The sequence below is a fragment of the Myxocyprinus asiaticus genome, chromosome 13 (genome assembly GCF_019703515.2).
Source record: "Myxocyprinus asiaticus isolate MX2 ecotype Aquarium Trade chromosome 13, UBuf_Myxa_2, whole genome shotgun sequence".
Taxonomy (NCBI): Eukaryota; Metazoa; Chordata; class Actinopteri; order Cypriniformes; family Catostomidae; genus Myxocyprinus; species Myxocyprinus asiaticus.
The window spans coordinates 20,021,961-20,046,354 of record NC_059356.1 but is presented as its reverse complement, the minus strand read 5'-3'; the positions used below and the strand labels follow the sequence as shown (position 1 = coordinate 20,046,354).

General features: G+C 37.8%; 1 protein-coding gene across 1 annotated transcript in view; it reads right to left on the bottom strand.

The window, feature by feature from the left end:
* Positions 1 to 3,348: 3,348 nt before the first annotated feature.
* The window catches only part of ttyh3a (tweety family member 3a), an 89,521-nt gene continuing 68,475 nt past the window's right edge, over positions 3,349 to 24,394 (bottom strand). The window contains exons 11-14 of the mRNA XM_051714050.1: positions 23,516 to 23,652; positions 17,641 to 17,814; positions 15,031 to 15,106; positions 3,349 to 7,806 (exon numbers count right to left, since the gene is read on the bottom strand). Coding sequence (XP_051570010.1) covers positions 7,732 to 7,806; positions 15,031 to 15,106; positions 17,641 to 17,814; positions 23,516 to 23,652 — 462 coding nt within the window. The 3' untranslated portion in view covers positions 3,349 to 7,731. The remainder of the gene's footprint in view (positions 7,807 to 15,030; positions 15,107 to 17,640; positions 17,815 to 23,515; positions 23,653 to 24,394) is intronic.

Below are 24,394 nucleotides of genomic sequence, written 5' to 3'. Positions count from 1 at the left end.
AAAAAATTATGTAAAAATGTTATCAAAAGTTTGATTAACTGAAAGTGAACTTACTATATTTGATTAAAAATTTAATTAGACTTCACAAGACAATACATGCAATTTTACAGCAAAATAAAGTCAATTATTTTTTTGTAACAATGAATTACCTTATCCTTTATGGTGAAAACCCATACTACAAGACAGTACATATACTTTTTAAAATAAAATATTATTCAAATTATGTTAAGCACAAAAAGTAACCGTTCTTTTTTTATTATTTATTTTATTTTTTTTATACAGTTTCTTTGCCAGTTTCTTGTCCTCAATATTCTAAAATGTTCTGTTGAGCACAAAATCCACCGGATTGCTTAACCTCATGCAAATGTGGGTGAGTAAAATAACAACTTAACTGCTTCTCTCCAAAAGGTTTCAGTTTTCACATTTATTTTTTAAAGAACACAAATAGACAGAACTTCCTTTTAAAGAAATTACTCATTTTATCTTTGAACCCAACTGTCTTGCACTTTAGCACAGCACTGTTTCATGTAGAGGCAGTCTTCCTGCTATTATTTTTTTCTTGAGGAATTCTGGGGTATTGAGGGGCAGCGTGGTGCACTAATGTGGGCTTAGTCCTTGTTAACTTCCCCTTGTCTCTGTGCTGTGGTGGAAAAGAGGACTGGTATATAAATCGCAACAGTGGGAGAAAAAGACCTGTCAAAATGGGTAATAAAAGGGTGTAATGCTCAGAATAAGCAGCTTTATATGTTTTTGAATGGTGGGTGCATTAGAGAAGAGCAGAGGGGTGGAGTTTGAGAAGTTAACTTATAGTCAAGGACTGCAGTGGAGGAATGGCTGGTTATCCACACTGCCCTCCAATAAAGGGACAACGGGTTTGAGCCATTCCAAAGTGGCCTGCTACGCCCTGCTGGTGGAGAACTGTTAAAGAGCCACTGGGGTGTAAGGAATGGCTCTTAGCAACTTGCCCTGTCACCATGACTCAAAATCTTGCCCATGAGAATATAGTGTTAAGGCGCTTACACACTGAAGGAAAAAGCTCTGAAGGAGCACTTGACGGATGTGTTTTGAGGGTTTGGAAAGAGCTGAAAGCAATTTCCGAAAGCACAACTGGACCTGCCTCTCTGAAATTTTTATTGCTCCATGGATGCCTATGTTAGTGTGTTGCAGCAAAAATTATCAACTTCTGGATGCAGGGAGAGTGCCGCTTTTGTTAACCCTTGGGGTTTTTCCTCTATGTCATTCCAATGCACCTTTCTGAAATGAATAGATTTGCAGTGTAGGTGCCCTTATTAGGCCCAAAAGATGTGTGGACTGCACGCTTACAATGCGTTGCTGTCTGTGTACTTGCGTAGAGTACATTTCTGCCCTAGTTCTTACTGAGGGGAGGGGAGTCTCCCCATTTACTCAAAGATAGACATCAAAACTGCAGTGACATCTGCCGAAAAAAGCTCCCAAAAATGTCATATGTGACACGTCATTTTCAAGCAGATGTTTGCTAATAATAACAGTCAGGAAATCTCACCTACACCCATGATCAGATAAAATATCGATTTGTGCATAAATAAGAGGTTATTTTGAGATGTCCCTGATAGCAGAAAAGGACCAACCACAAAACAAGAGAAAGCCACACTAAATTAGCTGGCATCAAGCCTGGTCTGATAAAAGAAAATCCTACTGGAGGTCACTGGAGCTTTCCATTCACTTAACCATTTTATTGCATTTGCAATGCATTCCTTTAGCCCAACAATAGGGCCAAACTCAATTTCCAAGAAAATTAGGCTGCACCGAAATTCATTAGCGATCCCTTTTACAAAATAAGCCTGTGCCATTTTCTATTAGAGGGGAAAGGAGTCTTGTAACAAATGCACACAGACTTTACATTTGTGGATCTCTAGGCTAATTTGTTACTTTGATGTGCACTCACACATTTGAGTATTTGATTGTGTACTTCTCAAAAAAATAAAAAATAATAAAAAAAAATAAATAAAATAAAAGATGCTTTACATTTTCATAGACAATGGAACAAGACAAGCAGGGTGTGCTCTGTGTTGAGATCTCTCCATTTGTGCTTGTAGGTGCGCTTTGTTTTCCCAGAAGCCCACCCTCTTCCTCTACACGCAAACACACACATACATACAGATTCATGACTATACATTTACCCTCAAGGCTGGCTTCATACTTAGAAAAACATTTTTGGCAGAAATGAACAAGAAGTCTTTTGTTAACATTTTAAAAATATAAAACGCAAAGCTCCAAACATTTCCACAATCAGGGAATGTAAACAACAATGAAATCTGAGGAAACTTTGGCTAGATGTCAAACCATCCCATTTCAAGCTTGTTGAAAGGATCAAAATCTGTCTAATGTACATTTACAAGTGGACAGCAGCCTTGATTACCCAACTCAAATGACCATGTTTCAAAAGGAATGTATGATGTTCAAAAGAATATAATGCATATCTGATCAGATCAGTTTCTGTACCTTTATATGTAGGCTATATATACAGTACATTGTATATTAGCATCAAGATTGAAACCAGTCAGTCTTGGGGATTTTGTGATGGGACTGTAGGGGTTTCTGATATAGAAATGTTAATACCAAATTAAATAAAAATATTACAGTTAAAATGATAAATCTATAACACATTACTCGCATTATCTTGGCTGGGTATCGATACAGATTTCCCATTGTGATTAGATTCGAATCACAATCTCTTGATGGATTCAATGCCGATTTTGATTCAGTTGATTAATTTGGGTATATTTCAGTTAGAATGTTGATTTTGCTTTCATAGAAGAAATTCTCTCTCAGCTAATGCTGTAAATTATCCAGGGAACTTAAAATATTCATCAGTCCATAAATCAATCAATAAATTTGTAAATTATTTAGAACATTAAATCTCAGTGGGGTGCTTAAATAAATAATTCATGCCATATGGGTTCAGCTAACGAAACCGGTTAGGAACCCCTGGTCTGAGTGTTTTTATATTCAGTAAAATCTCTTGTATGACACAATGGTGCCCTCTAGTGTCTATGCTCTGGAAATGGGCTATTATGCAAGAGCCTTTGGGAGAGGATTTTACAGTTCTGTAACAGAAAGGAAAATGTCCAATGTTACTTACCTAATGCAATGTAGTGCCACAAACAGACTTCATATGCATATCTGCTTTGAATAAATGCTATATCTGATACAATTACAACATAAAACAAGTGAATAACTACACAATTGTTTGTTCTAGCACAAAATTAAAATGCCTGACAATATTATATTGATAAGAATATAAACTGAAATGGTTTCTGTGACACTTCTGCCGAATAAGATAATTGTTAAGCAAAAATGACACATGTATCAGTTATGTTAAAATTTAATCTGAAAACACTGAGTACAAGCTCAAAACCACAGGTTGTCCATATACAATATTTTAGTAATTGGCAAAAAAAAAAAAAAAAAAAAAAAAAGGATAATTCTACACTTAAGTCATATCAAAACCTCTCGATAAAAGACCAAAATCATGTTTTTGCATGAAAGGGAAGAAAACATTTCTGTGTTTGCTAAAAATGTCTACAAATATGCCACAGGGACTATGAAATCCAAATAAAAAGGTAATTAAAAATGAAAATGTTTGTATTATGATATTACAAATCCATCTTGCAAACATTTGTTTTATATACCGTATATACATCAGTGTAGCAGTATGACACTTCCTAAGAGTGAATGCTGACATAAAAACCGAGACTGCATCATCATTAATGTGGTCATTTACGAGTAAAATACTATTAGGACTCCCATGACGTCAGGCTCATGTTCACAGGTGTCTCATTTGGCTGCTCATGCCACAGAGCTCATGAGAAAAAGTCCACATTTTGAAGGATGCAAAACATTTAGAGAATTCAAAGAAGGTACAAAGTTGTTGGTTATTGGCACAGTTGAAGAAACAGACCTCGTTAATGATCACAAATGCAGCAATCAAGAAACCAATTCAAGCGTCAGTAGCACACAACATGATTCGACTCCAGATTGAAAAGGATGAACATACCTTTGAAAAGCAAACTGAAAAAACAAAAACAAAAAAAAGCTCACTGTCCAATAAGTGGCAGATTTTTCAGGTATGAGCTAAATCACACACAATCCAAGGCTCTGTTTGCTTATAGCTGTAATACATCCCTTTATTTCCCTTTCCCGAGAAGTTCTTGCTTGCTTTCATAAAAGTCTTGCAGCCCTGTCCCAAACGGTGCTTGTGCGAAACTGTGAACTCAACGAGATCGGAGGGTGCCCCATGTGTCATTTATTATGATTCTGAAGGATACTCACAAAGTCTATGCGGCATTACGTCACCAAAGTTTGGACGCAGAGGACGACCCTAAGGGCTTACGGTGGCTCTTAGGACAGGGCCATAAATGTCACACTAGTGGCATTTGTTACTAGTCCGTCTGCGCTTACACAACATGCATACATCCATTCCAGCTTGTAAACTGAATTTTTTAGATCATGTAGCTCTTTTAAGACGGTAAGGACATGACCGGTGTCCTCAAAATGAGACATTGGCAGTATAAGGATGCATGTCAAAACAACCCCTGAGGTGTGGAAGATGATTGGCATGCTGCCCATTGTTTGAGAACAGTGGCATCTCCATATGGGAGGAGAAAAGCTCATATAGATTCAGTTCATAACATCTGAGAGAGGTCTTTTGAGGAGAAGGGGAAGAGAAAACACTCCTTGTTCCAGCTGCAACCCTGAACAGATGCCAGCAGTTGGCCTGGTTTATTATATGCCTGTGCTGTCATAAATGGAAATATAATCAGTGACAGAACATCACTTTTCGGTCTTCAAAGATGGTAATTTTTCCCCAACATAAGAAATAAAGCAAATTGTGGCAGAGAACCAGCGAGCATAGGAAATTGTGGGCTTTTGAAAGTCATACTGAATTTCAGAATGAGTTACTGAGGTTTCAACAGAAGCCTCTCTTTTGTTTGCTGAGGAAAAATAAGATGCCACCAATGACTTCACTTCCTGTGTCTTCTGGCGAAGTCATCAACTGAACAGCAAAATTAATGTCCACATGTCCATTTTACATTTGTGTACAGTACATTGAACTCTTCAGGACATCTTCATGTTTCATTTAGCACAACAGTGGCAACATGGCCCCTTGAGTAGCTCAGCAGTCATATGCATGCAAGATTAATGGAACAGATAAGCACTGACAAATTGTCAGAGCTGGTCCACATGGCTCCATGTTTGGACAGTATGAAGACAAATTTCATGTTATATGTAGGTCTCAGCATAAGACAAAGTAATCTCCTATGGTTCAGTTGGGTTGGAAAATTCAGATAAAAGAAGAGGAGGAATGGGTTGAAGCCAATGCCAGTTTGAGGTTGTGCAGATCATTGGAGCTTGGTCAGAACCAGCTGCTATGAAAGTCCAGATGTTGTTTACTCAACACCCTTTGTGAAAGGCTGGTTTATCCAGCTCTGTATCTCCAAGATTTCCAGTAATGGCAGTGGATATAGCCTGACTGAACGTGAGGCATACTGTAGTCTTTGAGTGGTTTGTTTAATGCAGTCCATGTGTATTACATTCTGCAAAGCGAGTTTCAACAGCTACACAGCAATTATTAACCATTACTTCCCATTCCTAAAACGCAAGACTGAAAATGAGATGATAGAATTCAAACCATTCCTTTCCTTAAAACTAGCTTATGCTACAGTTTTAGGCCAGAAACATTCTCTACACAAATACGGGAATACAAATGCATCTAGCGTAGCAAGCTCGACTTCATGTGTCATTGCATTCTGGAATGTGTCAGACCACAATTAACAATTCAAGTATGCATTGCATTCTCAGTGTTACCACAAGGGGTGCTATAGTGGGAATTAAGGTAAATGGTTTAGTATGGTTTTATGCTTTTCTTTTTCTAGTCAACAATTTAGTGTCTTGCTCAGCACCAAAATGAAAATTCAATCATTATTAATGCCACGTCTGCACTAATCTGTTTTCGTTTGAAAATGCATCAATTTCTCTACATTTACGCCTCTCATCAAAAATGAAACGAAAAAACAAAACAAAACGGAGACTTTCGAAAACATTCTCCATAACTGCATACTTTGGAAATTTACGACATTGGGTTTCATATCATGCAGGTTTCAAACGTAAATGGATTAGTGTGGATGTCATCTGACTTTCATGTCGTTCTGAACACATTCTGCGGAACACAGGATACATTTTAAAGAATGTTGCAATCGCTGATTACCATACATTAGCAGGGGAAAGTGCCTCACTTTAAACCTTTAAAAAGCACATAAAAGTGTCATAAAAGTAGTCTAGTCACTCATTGGTTTTTGTGTCATAACATCATGATGTTTGGTTATTAGACGTGCAAGAACCAATGAGGTTTGATGTTATTGATGTGCCACCATATTTGATTTGGTTTCTGTTTACATGAGTTGAACAATGATTTGATTTGAGAGTGAATAACTTACATTTAATTTCGGTCTGTTCATCATACAAAGTGAGTACATCTCCAGAAGACTTGGAATATGACACACAAGTCACACAGACTAGTTTTATGGCAATTTTGGGTGTTTTATTAAATCTTTAAAGTGATAAAATATCCACTGCTATTGTATAAATCTCAGTAATCGTAGCATTCTTTAAAATATCTCCTTTTGTGTTACCCAGAAATAGGAAAGACATATGGGGTTGAAACGACAGGAGGACAAGTACTGACAGAATTTTCATTTTTGTGTAACTATAGCTAGCTACCTGAATAATGACTTATTTGGTTTAACGGCACAGACATTGGAAGGTAACTCTAATGCTCCCTTGAGTGAAGTTTTTTTCCACCAGAGCAAAGCAAGAGCGCATGGTGAGTATGTACAAACACTGTGTGTTTGCAATGCGTTGGCTGAGTATTCGCATCTGCACTTTGTGTAAAGTGTGTTTCTGGCCTTAAACTCACATAACATTGGTCCATCTCACTCCAGTGGTGGCAGTTATTTCATTAAAATAGCTACATTGAAAACCGCTATCTTTAACAAATCCAGAGGAACCCGATTATTGAATTCTGTGGAAAGCACCGCTAAATTTCTCATGCTATTCAAATTAAATAGCTTCTTCTATGGGATTCAGTCATATTACAGTAGATGCCACAGATGTAAAGTGTCCTAATGATAGACCTGGTGTGGCAGTAGTTCCTGCATATGGAGAAGGTCACAGGAGGACAGAGGCCATGCAGGAATGTCGAGCTGAGGGCACCAATCCCAGTCGAGTTCTTCAATTCTGAACCTCTGGCAAGAGCACCACAAAAGAGCAAGGGCAGCATGAGATCAACACACACATACACACATCACTCAGTATGTCTCTAGGTAATGGGAAGTTCACACTCATTACAGATACTCATACACAACCACTCAAAGCTATGAGTGAACCATCTACTGTGGCCTCGCTGAACAAGCTGCCTGAACTCTGGCCGAAACCGGCCATCTGGAAACAGAGCAAGAGGCCTCTGGAACATTCTGGTGACAGCAGTATTTACATGATGCAAGGACGTCCTTTATCAGCTGGGCTGGAGAGCACACATCAAAGATCAACATGGCTCTCTGTTTGAAGTGGCTGGATGGGTGGGCCTGGGGCGAAACTTGACTGAGGCTGTGGGAACAGGCAAAAGGATGTGTGTGTGAGAATGTGTGAAATGTAGACTGGACTTGGCTGATGGGGAGAGGATACAGTGTCCATCTAGTTTGCTGATGCGCTGCTGTTGGGGTCGGGCCGGGTGTTGGCCAGGTATTTGGCCCTCATGCTGGATGTGTACTGTGGGGAGACAGACATTGATAAAAAATATATATAATGGCAAAATCATTAACACATAAGTTTAAATAAGGCTTTGGCACAAAAGTAGTAACAACTGTATTAGATACTGCAAAAGAGTGTGGCATGCATGATACTGCTTGCAACAATGACATGGCACTATAAAGCCTAATTTACACCTGATATTAACATCCTTCTTTGATGATCTAATCACAAATGTCAGCAGAGGCTGAGTGCCATTAACACCTGCTAATAACACTTGTACTTTATCAAAGGGTCTCTGATTTCGTAACTACATACATTACAACAGGGGTGCTCATTACGTCGATCGTGACTGACTGGTCGATTTTTTCATTTTTTTGAGAGACTACTCAAAATGAGAGATAACAAAATTCTTAAAGATCCCTTTTTAGTTCTTCATTTCGGCTCCTACACGGGTGGATTCAAAACATAGGAGGGCAGGAGAAGACTCATTTATATTTGAGGAAAGCTCTACCTGATTGGTTACAGTTACTATTAGGGGTAGGGCTATAGTTTCTCCGACATATCAGGTAGCACTTTCATGAGAAATATTACTGAATCGTCCAATCAGGTATCCTTATGAATTCCCTATGAATATAAAATCACTCTTCCCCTTACAGCTTGCGTTTGGGAAACTTGGCCCCAGCGCACTGTCTGACAGATGGCTTCTCCCTTGAAAAAAATTGTGAGTTCATTGCAAATTTCCCGCAAATTTGGCACTGATCATTTTCACATATTTGCAGCAAACTGTCCATTGTTAACAATGGTTTGCTGCAGGTTCACCACTACCGGTGAAGAGCTGCAAACTTCTGGCAAACATTTGCGGCAAATCACAAGCTCATTTGCATGTGAAAATAACAAGGGGAAAATTTGCTGCAAATTTGTGGCAAGTTTGCGAGAAATTTTTTTGAAAGGGCTGTGTGTGTGTGTGTGTGTGTTTTGAGAGCGCTCATGGTAATGCAGATATGTGCCTGTGTGATGGTCAAATACATTTCAAAATGCCTGTGTTAGCGAGGTATTGATAGAAACACAGTCAGTTATGTCTGAAGCAAGCATAAACAGCATAAAAATAAGAAATTGTATCAGAATATCTTGCAGTGTAAATGCAGCCTCATAAACCTGCTACTGTCAGTGTCATTAACTTTAATAACAATAACAAGAAAACCATTCATTGCTCTTGGCTGGATAACTTTAGTAACTCTAAAATAAAATATTGATGTATTATAACCATACAATGAAGAACCCATAATCCATCTTTAATGCTTGATACTGCTGTTAGAAATTTTAAGCATTGTTTTCTTAATTTCTTTGTTTCCTTGTCTTGAATAATTACATGAGAACTTGAAACAATGTTGACCCAATTAACAAATTATTCAGTATTAATTTTTGCATCAAGAATCAAGTTTCACAGGTATTTGTTCCAACTACTGAAATGTTGGTATCTTGACAAAATTGCCTACAATGTACATTTCAATTGTGCAAAATCAATCTCATGCCATAACACTGTGAGCAACGCTGCATTACAGTGTGTCACTGTATGTTGATGTCAAGCATGCTTGCACATGTATATCAAAAAGTAATCAGTTGTTTCCTTTTAAAGCCGCACATAAGTGGTAAAGTTTAAAACCTTTGTTTTTGCTATGATGATCTGTTATGTAAGTAGTCCGTCTTCGGGATGCATCCAGGATGCACCAGCATGCATTTCTGTTAAAGCCATTTCATCATAAATGCAATGTGCCAATATGCATCCCTGACCACAAGATGCATTGAACCCTGTTTATAGCAGTCAACTTGGGATTGGATCACCCGAGACAGATGTTAACATAGCAGGTGTATTGTAGGTGAACAGATAATTGATAACACAATCAAATTGACTCGGCACATCCAGAATCATTTAGACAGCCTTGAAAAAGCAATATTAATGGCTTTACTCACAATGCACCAGTCCAATCAGGTCACAGATAATTATTATTATTATATTGTAGATCACAATTACTTGGAATTTCTTATTTCTTTGGCAGAATTCAATAATTACAGGAGCGTAAGCAAACTTAAAATTAGCTTAAAATGAGCAGCACAAAACTATACTACTATATTCTACATTTATTAAACACAACATGCCATGAGTGTAACTTGAAATTAAATAAAGGTTTGTAGAGACACGTAGCCAGGACACAAGAGGCTAGTTTGATTAGAAACATTCTATGATGATATTACATATTATTGTTATTGGTTACTTCATATTTCGGGCGAAAATATTCAAATCCAGTGTACCCTAAATATCATCACCCATGTTCGTTTAGTGCATGTGGCAGATGTCGTGACCAAGCTGATAGCACATAGTTTTCCACACACACGGTCCTGAACTGTACATTACCTCAGCAAATGTGCTAGAACCTTGATATCTGAATCATTTTAACTGCTCCTTGAACAAACAAGAACAGATGTGTGTAATGTGTCTTAGGTCAATCAGCATGGCACATCACTGAGCACTTTTCAAGGAGGTGAAATGAGTCAAACTTGAGTCCACTGAGTGACTAAATATAGATAATGGACCTTAAATAAGAACAGATTGCTGTATCTTCTCCATTACTCACAGCTTCAGCCTTTGCTGTATTATACAATTTGATATGTGAAATAACTGATGCACTACTTGAAAGAGATAATTTAAGAGCTGAAAACGAACAGTGCCGAACATGAGGAAGGACGTAAGTGGCGCTAATTAGGGATGGGCGGATCGATACTAAAGTATCGATACTTCCGATACTGATGTGGTATCAAGAATATCGATCCTCACATTAAAATATTGATTCTGAAATTGTTTTTAACAAGTAATCTTATTATTTAGATTACATGAATATTAATGCATATTAATGCAAAAGAATTATATGAGCAAATTGTTGCATGGCACCGGACCTATTTTTATTCCTCTCATCTTGACACTCAGAAATGCTGAAATACACCAGCAGTCAGACAGCGCTCACCCTTTCAGTCATAGCGCTCGCTCAAAGAGGGAGCAGTGCTTTCCTGAGATAATGAGAGAAAAACTGCATCTGGAGTTATTCACACCAAGTAATGACAAACCTAGATGTGACATGTATTATAATGGGCTTGTGTGACAATTTTTACAGGTTTATTTAAATTCAGAGCTGTTAAAACATTGATAATGATCTGTAATCCTTGTTAATAAACGATACCTTTATGAAAACTACCCATGGATTTACTTTAGTAATTTTGAATTAACCATGACTGTAGTAACCATGTTTTTCTTTTCTTTTTGTCAGTAACCAAGGTTTTGATAAAATTAACCATGGTTTTACAACAGCTTTACTGTAGTATCCATATGGTAACTTGGTTTTAGTAATAGTGACTATATAATATCATCTATGGTTCATTTTGAGGTTTTGTATGAGGCTTATACTAACTAATTTTTATAGGGTAAACAAAGCAGCCTAATCATTTCTGTTTAGGCCCATAAATAAATATAAAATTTAAATAACAATAAAGTTACTCATTTTATCCAAAGAATTAGTAAAAATTCGTTTAATAGAGGTATTGGTATCGATATCAGCGATATTGGCCTAAAAGTACTTGGTATTGGATCAAAAAGAAAAAAAATGTGGTATCGCCCATCCCTAGGGCTAATCACTGTTGTCACTGATGGTAATGCTAAAGGGTATACTTTGTTTTTCTGCGTTCCAGATGGATCGTGCCCAGCCGACCGCATTGCGTTTCTAAAGGCTAAAGTATACTTCGGGTGTCTGTGTTGCATATCACTCCATGCACAGTATGTGTGACGCAAACTGTGCCATCAGCACAGCCGCGCGGCTTGACCACGCAGCGCCTAGATTTTCTTGTCCTGCGCACGCGGCCCTCGGCTGTGTGTGTTGCTGGCACATACACCTGCTATTAACTGTACTAAAAGAGTATCACAAAGCAGCTGTATTGGGTATGCGTAAAAAGCATTCGTCACGGTCACGGTCGGAAGAGTGTACTCTCAAAGGCAATATACTCTTCTGACCACAAGCGAATACAAATGCGTTCAACGCATGCTCACTACAGCTGCTTTGTACGAGGACCACATCTGCGGGTCAAGATAATCTGGGCCACAGGCAGTCAGACTGAGCGGACTGTGCTGATAACTAAATTTGCATCACGCATACTGTGCGCAGAGCGATCAACAATGCGGACAACCAAAGAATACTCAGCCCTTCAGGGATAGTTCTCAAATGAAAATTCTCTCATCATTTACTTACCCTCATGACATCCCAGATATGTATGACTTACTTTCTTCTGCAGAACACAAATGAAGATTTGTAGAAGAATATCTCAGCTCTGTTGGTCCTTGATATTTAAGTCAATTTTTGCTAGAAATTCTTCTCCCTGCCCAGTAGGGGGCGATATGCATGAAGAATGTGAATCACCAAAACACAAGAAGAATGTGAAAGTTAAAGTGGAGATTGACTGGACAGTGAGGAGAATTTATAGTAAAAATTGACTTTTTCACCCACACCAATCATATCATTTATAGTAAAAATTGACTTTTTCACCCACACCAATCATATCATTTATAGTAAAAATTGACTTTTTCCACCCACACCAATTATATCACTTCTGAAGACATTGACTTAACCTCTGGAGTCTTATGGATTATTTTATGTTGACTTATGTGATTTCTGGAGCTTCAAAATTTTGGCACCCATTCACTTGCATTGTATGGACCAAAAGAGCTGAGAAATTAATCTAAAAGCCTTCATTTGTGTTTTGCAGAAGAAAGAAAGTCATACACATCTGGAATGCCATAAGGGTGAGCAAATGATGGTGCGCGGACCGCGTCCGCGGGTCGAGAAAATCTGTGCCGCGTGCGGTCAGGCCACGCAGACTGTGCAAAATTTTGGTCACACATACTGTGCATGGAGTGACCAATGCAGACAACCAAAGTATACTCAGCCCTTATGTTTGGACTTGTGATGGACTGTCCATTGTTGTCAGAAGTTTGCCAACAGCAGGTAAATTGTCCACTGTTGCCAAAGGTTTGCTGGCCATTGCAGGTTCATCACTACTGTTAAAGAGCTGCAAACATGTGGCAGCCATTTGCTGTAAATGTTTAATGTTTTATTTAACTTTTGCTTCAAATTTAGTGCAAATTCAATGCAAATATTTTTTTTTTGCAATGGTAGCATTTCAGTTGTGTTATTTACAGCAGATTATGATTGGTGGCGCTAGGGGCTGCAGTTTGTTTTTTCACACTTTCCTTTTAAGATAGAAAGGACTAGCCACGCTTGCAGGGATAACTAAAAACTAATATTCAAAACACTACATGCCTATTCTTGGAATCAATCTAACTACAGGATGTTACTTTCTTTCACAAGATTTAGGATGCTGATCATCAGTAAAGCTCTGTTCTGGCTTCAATGCAAGTAAAGCTCAATGCAGTTACAGCAAACCACTTATAATGGAAGCAAATGGGGCCAGCCCATAAACACTAAAATACACACAGTTTAAAAAGTATAGTTACAAGACTTAAACTTTATACGTGTTAACATAATTTTAGTGTCATACATTTCTAAAAACGTTTACCGACTGGCCCCATTCACTTCCATTGTAAGTGCCACACTCTAACAGAGATTTTGCTTTTCTTAAAATAAACAAAGGACGAGTCTAAATAATTGTTTGTGGTAATCGGCATTATGCCATAAATGCTGTTGGCTGAGCTTAACTTGTATTGAACACAGAATATTTCTTTAACAGCAGTTCTCTCCCTGGATACCCAACTTTCTTAATGTATTTATTTCTCTCTCTGTTTGGTTTAAGGTTTTTAGAATATGGGTTCTATGTCAGATATGTGAAGACTCAGTGCTGGTGGAGGGAGAGCATGCTGACCGCAAATAACAAGACCAGGGAAACCCACACAAAAACACCATGATCAAGGGGAGCTTGCCTGGGTCAAGGTGAGGGTGGTTTGGGGAGGAGAGACAGAAATGTTGTGCTTCGACTTATAGGGAGGGGGCAGGCCAATAAGTGGGATTAGGGCATTGGAATACCTGTTGAAATGGCAGAGGCTGTTACCAAAACGAGCGGGAACTCTCCGATGGCTTTAACTGCCAGCTGTGATGGCTGTTACTGTCCGTGGAAGTCAAATACAACTGTGTGGGTTTGCAGAAAAGAAAACGACAAGAAAGTGTAGAGCAGACAGACACCACTGGCTCCATCTTCAGCTAAGAAATACACATGGACACATACAATCCCACACAAACCAACACAAGGGGGTCTAAAGGACACACAATACAATAGGCGAAAGTTTGGGGGGCAAGGAGGGTTGCCACACAACTCTACAATCCCAGTGTGACTGGGGTCCACTCACATCAGCAAGCCTGGTCAATCTCAACCTCTCTAAACCACCACAAAATCTCTCCGATTCAAATTCCACATCAACCTATGGCTATAAATCACCTGAATTGTGTGTCAGTGAAGTTTAAGGAAACAAGCCCTTCCTAATTAGAAACAATGTGGTTTAATACTCTCTTTCCTGATCACAGCTTGAACTTAAAACTGTCTATAGTCTAAATTACATGACCATCCACAAAGATACTCATTTGAACAATGCGCAGAGGTCTTTACAATGACTTGCTGTGTACAGTGATCATACTACAGTGGGGGAGATAAATTATTTACTTAAGCAAACTAAAATTAGGCAAATTTTTCATTCAGGCTGTCAAAACGACTCGGATTTGTGCATTCGTGATGACTGCACATAAGTGAGTGAGTGTATGTTGTCATTCGTTGAGGAGGTACAGTTGAGTGCATAAGTTCGCAACTCCCTTGCAGAATCTGCAAGATGTTTCTTATAAAAAAATTATAATAAGAGGGATAATAAAAATAGCACTTTTATTTAGTACTGTCCTGATGAAGACATTTGACTGATGTTTATATATATATTCCACAAGACAAAATAATAACTGAATTTACACCAGTGTTCCTGTTCAAAAGTCTACATCCCCTTTAAATTATTTTTTCTTGTGGGATATATGTAAATATCTGTTCTGTAGATTCTGAATGGCAGTACTAAAAATAAATAAATAAATAAATTAAAATCTGATCTTTTATCTCTTATACTGTTTTTGTGTAAATTCTGAAAGGGGTGTGTAAACTTATGAGACAAAAGGGGGATGTGAACTTATGCACTAACAGTATGTAGATACTTACGGAGGGGGGAGGAGATTCTCTGCCAATGAGAGGAGTGTTCTCACAGCGAGGATTCTGGAAGTTTGCATTCTGAGTCCTGCAAATGACACAGGCACCCCAAACACAAAGACATAAACACTTAACAAATATACAAACAATTTACAAAAATAGTGCATTAATATTATTTATCTATTTAAAATGTATTGCCCTTGGTTATTTATTTGTCATTATTAGTGTTGTGGAGTGTTACTTTTAATAGTAATGTGTTACATTATTGCACTACTAAAAAGTAACTGATTGCCATCACTTTATGGAAAGTGTTACTTTTCTGTTACTTTCTCTCATGCCATACTTTGCTTGCAGGTGGTTTTTATATTCTAAGTGTTTGCTCTCCTGACATTGTGTGCATGCAATGTCTATATCCCTGTATACACGATGTTCCACTTGTACAATCTAATTTCGTATCAATGCTGATGGTGTCACATGCACTGTACATGCCGACATGATACTGTAATGGGATGGGAGAGGTTTTCAATTTGTCGATAAATAAATAGAAAAGCAATGCGTTCCTTATTAAAAGTAACTCCGGTATTATGGTTTAAATACATAAAGAAATATATTACAGAATTCCCACCCTTTTTGATCAGTGAAATTCCATGCCTTTTCCAGTTGTTCATGACTACTGGATAAGGAATTTTAAAAATAATTTTGATTCAGACGGATTTGCTAATTAATCTTTTATACTGATTTGTGATGTGTTTTGACCAACTTGCCCAACTGACCAAACAATCTGCTCACAATTTGAACATCACAATAGCTTGCAAGCAAGTTTTACTCTACACAAGATAGTGAATATTTCACTTATTAAATATTTTAGAGCAGAGCAAAATTATATATATATATATATATAATTTTTTTTTTCTTTTTCTAAATATTCACTATAGACATTTCCATGACTTTTCCCAGTTTTAAAATTCCCTGATGTTTCCAGGTCTTCCATGACCGTGGGAACCCTGATATTACTTTTTAGCTCATTACCTAACGTGCATTACATATAATGCCTTTCCCACAACACTGGTCATTATTACATTGTGCCTAAGTTATAATAATGCTAATATGCTATAATTACGATGTAACAACACATTACTTGCAGTAGGCCTATATATAGTATAAACTGGTTCACATAACGTAAAGTTTTTACTCTAATCCTGTAACTGCAACCTATTTTTTCATTAAATAAAGTTCTATTTAGGAAGTCTAAAATAATGTGGGAAATAAAATATTTGGTAACACTTTCTATAAAGCCCATATATAGAATGTGTGGTAAAAGGCATAATAAATGCATTATACTGCATTCATAATTTATAATGACACACCTTATAATATATAACCATGTATAACCTCTGCAGATAAAATTCAATGGTGATTGTTATCATGCATTACACTCTAAAGTATAAAATCAAGTATTATAATGTATTAGAATTGTGGTTACAATTATTTATGAGAAATTATAACATATTATAAGGCGTACTATGACACATTATAATGCATTTATAATACGTTTACAATGCATACACATGGACTTAACAGAAAGTGTTACCAATTCTAATCATTTGAAAGATACCCAGTTCCTTCAAAACAAACATCCACCATAGCTGAGTCCCTGCTACACCTTATTCCCTCATCACTCCATCCCCAGCAGGCTGTTTCCTTTGTGCACTCCCAACAGTCTCCCAGAGAGCCACAGCTGGAGAGATGCAGCTGTTTTACTCCAATAGGGTTTGACTCTTCTCAGAGGAGCCTTCATCCTCCATCATACACACTGCACAAATGGTGCATATGTCAGAGCCTAGCTGCTGAAAACATCCACAAGACCTCTAACACACTGACAATATTCAGTGCTGCTCATGTGCACCAGATGTGGTGTAGGAGAGAGAAATACAGGCAGGGAGGTGATCAGCTTGTGTGGGGAGGTTTAAGTTTCAAAATACTAGAGTTCAACTGATCTTATTATTAAGATTGTTTATTTATTTATTTATTTATTTTACAACTGATACAGATGACAAGTATTTTTGTTTAAATGTTAAAAATATGCAGTACCAATTTTTAATTGTTGCTTTATTTTTGACTACAACAATAAAAACAATATGCACTACAAATATCATATCAATAATAATGCAAATTTTGAAATAATTGTTTCATATTAATATTAAATATACAATTAAAATAAATATTATAATAAAAAATTGGCATACCATTTTGATGAGAAAACAACTTTATAACAACAACAACAATAATAATAAAATTATTAAAAATAATTATAAAGAAATACATTTGCCACCGTTAAGATAACAAAACAACTTTGCATACATATAATCATACTAATACTACAACTACTACTACTACTAATTATTATTTTATTCTTATCACATTGTTTTTATGCCATAATTATTTATGCAACATTGCTTTGTGATCTATATGGAGGCAAATCTATTTTTATTTTAGTTTTGAGCTATGTCAAACTGCTAATCCGTCTATCTCTACAAAATATACCATGGATCATCCTGCATAGAAGCTGTGGATAGTGACTTGTGCATTGGTTGTTGATGGTGTGGTGTGTGTAAAACTCACATGTACTCAGTAACTGGAGCGTTGCTGACAGTGTGTGCTCCTGCAGGGATGCTGGTCTCACTGCCGTAGCTGCTGCCGCAGCTGTAGAGACTGGGCATGTGCACTCGGTACAGGTTATCATGATTCTGTCTACCTCCATGAGCCAGGGACACTTCCTCACTGTCGTCTTCAGGCCTGCATGAAACACACACAAAATAACCATACAAGAGTAAATAAAGGTGCGTTCACACTGACAGTGATTAAACAGATGGAGGTCGTCCAGTTGCTGGACTGCTGGTCGCCATTCCTACTCCACTGCCATATCCAACTCTATCAAGAGGCAACTGAACTCCACTGTCTGCACTCCCAATTGGTAGTCGTCACAATATTTGCATTAAGTTGAGCTTTTCTCTGTCACTTATGTCTCCTAATCAACTCTAATTGAAAACAATTGACCCTCAGTGACTTCAATGCTGCAAATCACTGTCAGTATTAACACCCCTTAAATTATTCAAAGGTGAAGTGTGTAATATCTGCACCACTAGCATGACCAAAAAGAACTGCAAAAACAATGATCATTTTCAAATACTTTTACTGACCACTTTCCCCATCCGCCATTGGGCACAAACAGACAGTCCAAGCCCAAAAACGTACACTATTGGTCAATGGAGTCAATGTTGCCGTGTCAGGCTGGTTAGAACACTCAAACAAACAGATCAATGTTTTGAAAGCCCCTCAGAGCAATATTGTTCACATTTTTAAAAGAAATAAACCTACAAATTTCTAATAGTTGTCTCTGTATACTAAGTTGGAATAGAGAAAGTATTTAAAAATTACACATTCACCTTTAACTGATGCTTTTATCCCAAATCAACGAACGATACACTTATTACAGGGACACTAAAGTCCCATTGGATTAAACTGGGTTGAAGTCAATTACTCAAAGGCACAATGGTGAGAGTTCATGGCCAGATCTGAACCTACATCCTTTCCTACATCAGTTGTAAGATGTTGGGAATATTCCTGGCATTTCATCTTTTCAGACACCGAAATGTCATGCATCTTGTGAACTGTTTTTGAATCGCCTCTCTGAATGTGTGAATCGTGATCGCTGTGGGAACTGCTGTGCAGTTGTGAACTGGAACAAAATTGCCAGTGAGCAATGTTAGAATGACACTGCAATTAGCTGAAAAGCAATGGCAAAATTCAGAGGGGACACGGGTGATAAGAGAAGTTATTGACTTTTTTAAACTTGGTGCAGGCAAATGTCCCGGTTTGACAAATGTTGAGAGTTAAGATAAAACCTCAGAGAAGAGAATGTTCTGATCAATCCAGCGTCTTTAGATAAACAGAGAAAGCATAAGGAGTTGGCCACTAAGAATTATTTTAAATGTCATCATTGTGAAATCTAATTTACATGGAGGGGGATCAAATGTATATCCAAATGGTAATTAATTTACATTTAATGGAACCTAAACCCCAAAGTGAAGTTATAAACTGCTTTAATTGACCCTGTTCTGAGAACAGTTTTGGTTTCCACTATGGCGATTCTGCTTTGCGAGTCCAATGCCAAGTAAAATAAAAGTAGTGGACTGGAGACTGAGAAAGACAAACACTAGAAAGTATCAGGGGGGAAAAAATATTCCAGGGTTCTTATGCACACAGCGCGAATGCTGTAACTTGTTATTATGGGCAACAAAAACAAATGTGCCGATTATGTGCAGCAGAGGGCGCTCTCTGCTTTGTTACAGATGAGAAACAGGCAGAACACATTAGGCCACAGGCATCCGTTTGCCATGTTTTTTTTTTTTTTTTTTTTTTTTACTGATTTGTTTCAGCCACAGGGAACAAGAGAGCAGTTTATTCTGCTTTAACCCCATTTAGAAGCAGACATTATAACCATTTAAGGTGAGCTTGGAACCAAACAAAGGCCTGCCTCAATAACTTTGCTATTGATGTAGCATTTTAACAAATCACTAAAACCATCCATCGAGCTGGGGGTGGGATCTATGATTAAAGTGATAGTTCACCCAAAAATGAAAATTCAATAATCTTTTACACCCTCACAAATGAAAATTTTTAGAAGAATATTTTAGCTCTATATTTCAGGGCCATAAAATGCAAGTGAATGGTGGCCAGAATTTTGAAGCTCCAAAAAGTACATAAAGGCAGCATAAAAGTAATCCATACAACTCCAATGGTTAGATCCATGTCTTCTGAAGCAATATGATAAGTGTGGGTGAGAAACAGATCAATATTTAAATACTTTTTTGTTATAAATTCTCCTCCATGCCCAGCAGATGGCGATATGCACGAAGAATGTGAATTGACAAAAACAAAAAAAGAATGTGGATGTGAAATTGGAGTTTTATTGTAAAAAAAAAAAAAAATTAAAAAAAAAAAATTAAAAAAATAAAATAAAAGACTTAACTATTGGTCTGTTTCTCACCCACACCTATCACATCGCTTTGGAAGACAAAGATTTAACCACTGGAGTCATATGGATAACTTTTGTGCTGCCTTTATATCCTTTTTGGAGCTTCAAAGTTCTGGCCACCATTCACTTGCATTGTATGGACCTATAGAGCTGAAATATTCTTCTAATAATTTTTGTTTGTGTTCTGCATAAGAAAGAAAGTCATACACAACTGGGATGGCATGAGGGTGAGTAAATGATGAGAATTTTAATTCTTGGGTGAACTATCCTTTTTAAGCAAGATATTTTTTTATGTTTGTATGGTGAAAAATTGGCATTTGGCTCAAAGTGAAAAGTTCAGGAGAAAAATTGTTAGCGCATATTTTACATTTTCAATGCAATATGAAACAACATTCACAACCCATAACGTGACGGACTTCTGAGAGAAAATATATTTTATGAGAAAAAGAATATGTAGGACGGGACTTGATTTTACCCATCGAGAATTAATTGGACAGTGAAAAGTGGTCTCTATATGAGAGGTGGTTGGAGAAAAATAAAAGATGTTCGTTATGTCAGCAGAAAAGGATTCTGATTTTAGAGGCAGAACAAATCATTACATTTTGATAAAGACAGGTTCCCACTCTTTTCGACCAAGGAATTTCCATAACTTTTCAGACATTTGTGATTTCTGGAAACCAGTTTTTAAAAATAATTTTGATTCAGACTGATTTGCTAATGACTCACTCAGACCATTTTGTGAACCATTTTGACCAAATAACTGCAAAGAACTGATTCGCTCTGATTTGCTCACAAACTGGACAACACTATGAGTTGCAAGAGAGTTCTACTCTACTAACCAAGAGCAATATTCAGGGTTTAGGGTAAGGGTTGAATTAGGATTATGTTTAGGTGTAAGGCTAATAGTATAACTACAGATGTTAGCAGGTACTCCAAAAGTAAGTACAATGCAACAACACATACACTCACCGGCCACTTTATAAGGTACACCTGTACATCTACTTATTCATGTGATTATCTAATCAGCCAATCGTGTGGCAGCAGTGCAGTGCATAAAATCATCACATCAACCATCAGAGTGGGGAAAAATGTGATCTCAGTGATTAAGACTGTGGCATGATTGTTGGTGCCAGATGGGCTGGTTTGAGTATTTCTGCAATTGCTGACCTTCTGGGATTTTCACACACAATAGTCTCCAGAGTTTACTCAGAATGGTTCCAAAAACAAAAAAAAACATCCAGAGAGCGGCAGTTCTGTGGATGGAAACGGTTTGTTGATGAGAGAGAACGACTTTGTTGATGGCTTGTTCAACGGAGAACTGGTTCGATCTGACAGAAAGGCTACGGTAACTCAGATAACACCTCTGTATAAATGTAGTGAGCAGAATAGCATCTCAGAATGCACAACACGTCAAACCTTGAAGCAGATGGGCTACAACAGCGGAAGACCACGTCGGGTTCCACTTCTGTCAGCCAAGAATAGAAAACTGAGGCTGCGGTGGGCCTCAGTGGAAATCCAGATTTGTCAGACCAAACAATGTTTTTCCAATTGTCTACTGTCCAGTTTTGGTAAGCCTGTGCCCACTGGAGCCTCAGTTTCCTGTTCTTAGCTGACAGTAGTGGTACCCAGGTTATTTGGTTTACTGTCACCTTCCTGTCAGCTTAGGCCAGTCTGGCCATTCTCCTCTGACCTTTGTCATTAACAAGCCATTTTTGCCCACAGAACTTCTGCTCACTGGATGTTTTTTGTTTTTCACACCATTCTGAGTAAACTCTAGAGACTGTTGTGTGTGAAAATCCCAGTAGATCAGCAGTTACAGAAATACTCAAACCAGCCCATCTGGCACCAACGATCATGCCATGGTCCAAATCACTGAGATCACATTTTTTCCCCATTCTGATGGTTGATGTGAACATTAACTGAAGCTCCTGACCTGTATCTGCATGATTTTATACATTACACTGCTGCCACACGATTGGCTGATTAGATAATCGCATGAGCAAGTAGATGTACAGGTGAACCTAATAAAGTGGCCAGTGAGTGTATGTACATAATCAGTACATTGTATCAAATGCTTAAGAACATAGTAGTTAAAGACACCTAATATAAAGTGGGCCAGAGAAAGGTATATTCACTATAGAAATTTCTGTGATTTACCATGACTTTTAGGATTCTATTCATTTTCAAGACTATTCCAGGTCTGGAATAGTCACTATTTGTCCAGGGTTTTCATGATAGCTTTTTTTTCTTTGAGATAACATGCACCGATAAATCGTTCACATTAAAACCAGAAGCAGTTTTAAAGTAAATAAGGTTATTTTTTATTTCCTGTCAACTTTAACATCGAAATATAACAACAAAAAATCCTTGGCTTGAAGTCCATTCATCGAAATGTCACAAAATAAGTGTCTACCTCCAACCTGCACTGTCTGCCACAGCTTGCCTAAACTCACATTCAGAAGCTGCTAATTATCTATAATGAAGAGGTAGAGTGAATAGCTGTGTATCATGAGACACAGATGGATAGAACACTATCACCTTTGAGTATGTTAATTATAAAATATGCTTAAGCTAGTGGCACAGCAAGGCATCTTTGTCCGCTGTCTCTCTCTCCAGCCTAATCCTGCTTGCCTGATACGAACCTGGCCGAGCGGTCACATGGGTTTGGGCTGGGAAATTATTACAGTTTATGTAATTATGGTGGAAGATGTGATTCCCACACAGAGAGTTTGGAAGGAAGGAACAAGGGGGAGGAAGAGGCAGAGAGCGGCAGCTGTTTCCGTTTAGCGTTTGACCGATGAGTGCGATGGGAGTGTTTATTACGGATGAGGTGACCAACCTTAGAGTCCATATCTATGCTCACAAACACACACAAACAGACTTTGTAAAAATGAAACCTTTTCCACTATTGTTTTATCTTTTAGTTTAATCCTCCTGGGTGTACTAACTATAAAAATAAGGATGTTCCATTAAATGAATGCGTCATAACTATGAAAACTAACTTGTACGGGAAAAGAACAATGAGCTTTATGACATCAACAAGACTGTTAAATTCACTTTAATACAAAATACAAGCCAACTGATAACACAACTTTCACTCACGTTAATGAAGTGTTATCTAGAAATATATGGTATAATGACACTACGAGGTGTACTGTTAGTAACAGTACAACTGCTTTTAAAAATGGTGCTAAGTAGGCTCATATTTCATTAGTCAGTGAGCTTTTGTTTTTACGTGGTTCTAGTGATGTACTGTATGTGCACTTCTTTTTGCTACACTTGTGAAAGCCAAATTTTGGAAAATGTCTGCACCAATAAAATACTAATAATAAATAAAAATAATAATAATAAAAAATCTAAAGGATGAAAAAAATGCTTTGTTGTTGGACAAATTTCATCCTCAGTGTGAATGATCCATAGGAATGCACTGTTTCAACTTTTGTTCACCGAGTGCCTCACCTTTTGGCGTGCCACGTGTGTGGCACACTGCAGACCACAGAGGTGAACATGAGGGCTGTGATGAAGGAGAACAGCACCAGGTAGATCAGTCCCTCCAGACCATCATAACACACACCAGTCAATGCCTGAACATAATCCTGCAGAGAGACAGAGAGACAGTGTATTAAACCCACAATCACTGCACAGCATGCACGAGACTTAAACAAGGACATAAACATAGCCCGCTATTAAACACACCGCATGAAAGAACATACACATGCATAAACCGCCCCATCACTGCTGGATACAAAATACACTGATCAGCCACAATATTAAAACTACCTGACTAATATTGTGTAGGTCCCCCTCGTGCTGCCAGAACAGTCCCAACACCGCATCTTAGAACAGCATTCTGATATGACATTCCTCTCATCACAACTGAACAGAGCGGTTATCTGAGTTACCGTAGACTTTGTCAGTTCGAACCAATCTGGCCATTCTCTGTTGACCTCTCTCATCAACAAGGTGTTTCAATTCACAGAACTGCCACTCGCTGGATGTTTTTTGTTTTTCACACCATTCTGTGTAAACCCTAGACTGTTGTGTTTGAAAATCCCAGGAGATCAGCAGTTACAGAAATACTCAAACCAGCCTGTCTGGCACCAACAATCATCCATGCGATTATCTAATCAGCCAATTGTGTGGCTGCAGTGCAGTGCATAAAATCATGCAGATACGGGTCAGGAGCTTCAGTTAATGTTCACATCAACCATCAGAATGGGGGAAAAATTTGATCTCAGTGATTTGGACCGTGGCATGATTGTTGGTGCCAGATGGGCTGGTCTACGGTAACTCAGATAACCGCTCTGTACAATTGTGGTGAGAAGAATATAATCTCAG